The sequence below is a fragment of the Toxorhynchites rutilus genome, chromosome 2, assembly GCF_029784135.1.
Source record: "Toxorhynchites rutilus septentrionalis strain SRP chromosome 2, ASM2978413v1, whole genome shotgun sequence".
Classification (NCBI taxonomy): domain Eukaryota; kingdom Metazoa; phylum Arthropoda; class Insecta; order Diptera; family Culicidae; genus Toxorhynchites; species Toxorhynchites rutilus.
The window spans coordinates 11,018,459-11,024,052 of record NC_073745.1 but is presented as its reverse complement, the minus strand read 5'-3'; the positions used below and the strand labels follow the sequence as shown (position 1 = coordinate 11,024,052).

At 38.7% G+C, this 5,594-nt stretch overlaps 2 protein-coding genes across 2 annotated transcripts; both read right to left on the bottom strand.

The window, feature by feature from the left end:
• Window positions 1-2,089: 2,089 nt before the first annotated feature.
• Window positions 2,090-3,147, bottom strand: LOC129765536 (jerky protein homolog-like). Its single transcript, XM_055765938.1, has 2 exons — window positions 2,885-3,147; window positions 2,090-2,735 (listed from the first exon to the last, which is right to left on the bottom strand). The coding sequence occupies exons 1-2, from the start codon at window positions 3,145-3,147 to the stop codon at window positions 2,180-2,182; spliced, it is 819 nt and encodes a 272-aa protein (XP_055621913.1). The 3' UTR covers window positions 2,090-2,179.
• A 217-nt stretch (window positions 3,148-3,364) lies between these two features.
• On the bottom strand, window positions 3,365-4,229 carry LOC129765535 (tigger transposable element-derived protein 2-like). Its single transcript, XM_055765937.1, has 2 exons — window positions 4,040-4,229; window positions 3,365-3,971 (listed from the first exon to the last, which is right to left on the bottom strand). The coding sequence occupies exon 2, from the start codon at window positions 3,962-3,964 to the stop codon at window positions 3,365-3,367; it is 600 nt and encodes a 199-aa protein (XP_055621912.1). The 5' UTR covers window positions 3,965-3,971; window positions 4,040-4,229.
• Window positions 4,230-5,594: the final 1,365 nt, after the last annotated feature.

Genomic DNA, 5,594 nt, shown 5'->3' with positions numbered 1-5,594 from the left:
TGACAAATGCTGTACAATTTCGTTTTTAATGGTCTTCTGTATTGTTTCGTCGTCTATTCCATCATCATTCACTGAAGAAAGTCTTTCAAACACTGTGAAGTTGTTCAATTGAACATTACATTTCAGATTTGGAAATGATTGCCAAAAATCGCAAATTTTAGCATATCCGAGAAGGTTTTGTGGCAAATTTTGCCAATCATTGTCATCTTCAAAGCGAAGTAAAAATTCAATATTCCCTCGCACAGTTTCCCCCTTTCGATGACCAAATTCTCCACTAGGGGGGAATTCTCCACCGGTTGAAAATCACTGCAATAGAGGCAATAGTTTTTGCTCTGAGTTTTGGCTAAGGTGAATGATTTTGGTTCGTCCAGTCGAAAATATGATCATGGTTTGTCCACTTTTTCGAATGTTCCAATTCAGCGCAACTGTGTCAAATCAGGTATTCGAATGTTTCAAAACATATAAATAAAATTGTCTTTTTCATGATTTACAGTAGTTTTATAGTATATTTTTACGGAATCACATGTTTTAAAGACTTATAAAATCCACCTTCTATTGGTGTCAATACGCCCCTGATTTGAGCTAACTTTTAATCAATCACCAGATGATTATTTGGTACGTATCTGACCTTTTCTGGATTATAACACTTACAAATATTGTTAACATCATGCTTGCACACCGTTTGTGTCCGATTTACATAGCTAAACCATTAACGCATTTCGATGATCTCAATTCTGATTATGAGTTGTTCGATTCACTAATGTTGTTTTGTTCACATGATTTCTATGGCAACCGCTTGGCGCGCTGCAGTTTGTTTGTGGTGTCCTTTGCGGATAGCAGAAATAAAGTTTCTCTGTGTTGAGTGTGTTGAGGTGAACACTTGTAAAATGACTAAGAAAAGGCAATATTCTGAAGAAAGCCTAAATTATGAATGGATCAATATGATGACAGTAAACTCAAACAACGATAAATTATAGTAGTACTAGCAACTAGAGACCTGGGACTTTTCAACCAACCCAAACTCGTATTGATTATGTGTGATTTTCATGAAGAAAAATCGGTTTGTATTTACTAGTTGCGTTAAGACGCCCTAAATCGGACAAAACAAGATCATTTACCCTAGATCAATCAACGCAAATCGTAGGTTTGCTTTAACTATTAGTTACGGGGTAATCGTGCAAATAACTATCGCATTCGAAGTCATTGCTTCGATTGCAATCGATTTATTGAACGATTACCGGACATCGCTAGTCGCACTCATAAATACATTCTCGTCACCCTTCCTTGTACATTTGATGCTTCAATGGTGTGTATGTTTTTTTTTTATCCCAACCCAATTTTATTATATTAGGCTCATTTAGCAATTCAGCTGTAACAGAGCCGAATTCATTCGTGTACATTTTTATTCTAAGATAACTTTTGTCGTATACTACACTGTTACCTTTGTATGGTGTAAGAGTATCGCGCTATCTATCGATAAACATTTGTGTTTATCTATAACACAGTAGTCGTTTGGACGTAAGAGAATTCCTATTCTATCGATGCACAACACATGTCGCCTTTTCCGGCGTAAGAATATTGCTATTGTTCGAATGTTCACAGTTGGGCTGTTCACAGCGGGACTGTTGATATGAGGCTTCCTTTGTTGAGTTATTGATAGTTCCAATAACCGATGCAGCAGACCGAAAATGTGAGCGGTAAGAGACTGGGATTACCTTCACATGATGATTGTTGCGTGGATATAGTAGCTAGAATAACACACAAAGATGGTCAGGAGAGGGGCCCTGAGTTATGAGCTCATGATCGTTCGCTTAGTAGCGGACACGCAACCAATTAGGCTACGAAGACCCCTTGCTGTGTCATAAATTGAATCAAATGCGACAATGGTTACAGTTGAATTTCACTCGTTGGGCTATCTTTAGTTGGGCTTCGATTTAGTTGGGCTCCCGTTCGTTGGGCTATAGCCCAACTAAATCGAAGACAAACGTCAATTCTGACAACGTAAATTTTTTTTCGAGGGGCTCGTGGATGGTGTTTTTAGGTTTAAAATAAATTTTAAATGAATCATTGAAATAAATAAAATCGAATATTATTCAACAAAAACAATATTTATTTTAAACGTTTCAAACAAAATTAAACAAACCACGTAAATTCATTTTCAACAAAATGGTAGAGTTCTTCAACATGCTCGTTTTAGCCATTCAACTTCAGTGATTTTCGAACGTAGCGCGTTCAAACGGCATACTTCTGCAACATCATGCTTCATATAGCGAACTAGGCAATCAATTGACTTGATTGCATCGCCAAAATCAGGATCTCCGGTACTAGTAATGGAAGTATCAAACGAATTACTTCCATCTTCTGTGTCTACCAACCATTCTTCTTGCATTTCAGGTTGATCTTTCTTGAGAACTGATGACAAAATCTCGTCATCAGAGAACACTTCACTGGTTACCCAATCTGGATTATGATCAGCATCATACACCTGATCTTTGATCCACAGATCAATATCTTGCTCAGATGTTTTTGTTCCTGCCAAACTGTCAATCCTGGACACAAGCGCTTTGAAGTCATCATCGGCCGCTTTCGAGTCTACATTAACAGCATCCTCCGGCAAACCATCGATCAATTTCTTCCACGAATTACGTATAGTTTTGTCAGATATCTCCTCCCAAGAGGTTGCCAACCACGAAATACACTGTTGAAGATTAATCTTCTTCAATCGTTCATCGAAACTAAAGAGGAAAGTACATAAATAAAACCTCAATTAGAATTTGAATTTAAATTTTGAAAAAGCACAGACAAAAAACTATCGTGCGCATAGTTTTGTGTTTATATTTGGAATTAATTACAAAAATTTAATGTTTAATATTTGGAAATTTACCTTAAGTGTTCGTTTTCCAGAATTAATGCGAGCATCAGTTTTCTTTTATACTTTCGCTTGATTGCATTGATGACCGCTTGGTCCATCGGCTGGCATTCAGCAGTTACATTTGGTGGGAAGTAGATCACTTGAATCAGTCCATCGTCACTCTGTAGAGATTCGTCAACGTCATAATGACTGGTGCAATTATCAAGAACCAGCAATGCCTTTGGCTCCAATCCGAAAATTTTCGAACAGCGGGGACAAACTCTTCGTGGAACCATTGACGGAACAACAGTCTGGTCATCCAAGCCTTTTTGGAATGATTATATGAAACGGGAAGTTCTTCGATGTTGATTCCTCGTGGTTTTGCAGCAGTGAAATACAACGGAAGCTTTAGGGAACCATCTATGTTGGAGCAAGGCATAAACGTATACCTTGTCTTGTTTTGCTTCCGTCCGCTTGCCACGGTCTCATCACAGGTAACGACAGAGCGTGTGGCTAGGAGCTTGATGAACAAGGCAGATTCATCTGCATTAAAGACTTGGGATAGTGATAGCTGCATTTCCTGAATCTTCCTAGAACCTTCTTGAAATTTAGGTACGCTTCAACGTTTACCGATGCCTTTTCTCCTGTTACGGCTTTCACGCGCAATCCAAACCGCTGCTTAAAACGATGCATCCAGCCATCCGAAGCAGAAAAACCGTGCACCGCATAGAGCCCCCGGTCCTGGAACATCTTAAACAGCAGCTCCGCCTTTGCTTTAAGAATATCCACTGTCAACAAAATGTTGGACTGCCGCTGCTGTAAAATCCAGATGTAAATAGCTTCTTCCAGCAAAGGGAACGTCTGCTCTTTCAATGTTTTTCGATTATTTACACCATATTCCTTGAACTTGTCCACCGCCTCACGAATTGCTTCTTTCTTTTGGATTATTCTCGTGACCGTAGAAGATCCTACGCCGTACTTCTTCCCAAGAAAGTCATGCGTACCACCTCCTGCTTCAAAATCTTCAATTATGCGAACCTTCTCCACCAGCGTCAGGAAATTGCTCCTCCGTTTCCGGTTAACGTTCGTACTGGATCCTTGCAAACCATCCATTTTGAGCCTGGCGATCGAAATGAACGTATATTAAATCTACGCTAATTTTAATATCAAACTTCATTAAGAACTTACCAATTAATCCAACCTAGAACGAAACTCAACCACGAATGAAATAAACGTCAGTGGTGTGAAAACTTTTCTGCGTTTCCCATAACAACAAACAATCGGTGTGACCCTCGATCGATTTTCGACTTTGACAGTTCAGCCCAACGAGTGAAAGTCTTTCACAAATTGGGCTAAGAGCTTAGTGCAACGAGTGAAATTCGACTGTATCATCTTTTTAGAAATACAGTCAACTCTCCCTAACTCGATGTTCTGTATCTCGATATTTTCCCTAACTCGATGGATTTCATGGCACCTTCGATTTTACAAGCATTCTTCTCTCCATAACACGATACCTCCCTAACTCGATGCCTCTCTTACTCGATGTGTTTTGATCAGTGTCTTAGAATATCAACAAATATTCACGAGAAACGAATATGATTTTGTTCCAGTGTAAATGGCTTTTTTCCAGCTTGAAACTCACTGACCTCATTATATTGATGACAATAACAAACGAGTTCATTTTGTTCATATCGCTGTTGCATGAGCAAATTTGCTATAATGAATGAATGCGACATTGAGTGGGGTTCATAACTTCGCTGCTATTTATACTTTGGATATCAAAAGCAACAAATTGATATTCATCACATCCGAAACGATATTCGTTCTGGTAGTGAATTTAAGTTCAAAATAAATATTATTTGGCGAGACGATAGCAACGGCATATGCAGAATGGATACAACGAGTGGTTTTAGCTACCGTCAAGTCATTTGCGACATCGGGAATTTCATAAGGTATTTCTGATTACGGCATCCGGCAACTGCAAAAACCAACCGCACACAGCAGCCTCAGGTTAGAAGTTAACAACAGCTGATATTCATTTGGCTGAAATGAAATTCAGTTCTGACGTTTCCGATAATCAAGATGAGAATGACACTGGGTGGAAAAAATAAACACCAAAACATATCGAAGGACAAAAGTTCATTTGCTCATATTCAATGGTTGCCTGGATCTGTCATTTTAATTTTCGTTTGGAATATATAGGTTTTCGATGCAACCTAGCCCGAAAATCTATGCATTTGATCTTAGCGAAGATGATTTTTTCCAACACTGGTTTTGATTCATTTTTCCATGGATTTTCACCTCCGAAAATCAATCGAGTTAGGATTTTCGCGTACATGTTTTTGTGCGTTATTACCTCAGATTTCAATTGCCCTTGAAAGTGAAGACGGAGTGTTCGTGTCATCAAACAATTTCTTTTCAAGTATGGAAAACCACAAGAAACCTTTCAAGCGAACAATCAAAACGCTAACCATTGCGCAAGGTTTGAGCATCATCGAGCAGGTCGAAATATATGGACGGAAGGGGTCTGAAGCTGCAAATAATTTCAGTATTGCACAAAGTGCGGTATCAACACTACTCAAACTAAAGTAAAAATGGAATCGGAATGGAAAATTGTATCTAGACCAAAGGCATATAAGGTTGGTCAGAATCGAGAAGCTGGAGCGGTCAATGAATTTTTGTCTTGTCAAGCTAGACAGAATAATTTACCCCTCTTCTATTCTTCGGGATATGGCTTAAGAAT

Excerpts from the sequence above, each read along its gene's own strand:
- LOC129765536 (XM_055765938.1), bottom strand. The coding sequence starts at position 3,147 with ATGGTTCCACGAAGAGTTTGTCCCCGCTGTTCGAAAATTTTCGGATTG. Across the intron at positions 2,736-2,884 it reads CTGGAAAACGAACACTTAAG|TTTCGATGAACGATTGAAGA; the intron begins GTAAATTTCCAA and ends TTTCCTCTTTAG.
- LOC129765535 (XM_055765937.1), bottom strand. The coding sequence starts at position 3,964 with ATGGATGGTTTGCAAGGATCCAGTACGAACGTTAACCGGAAACGGAGG.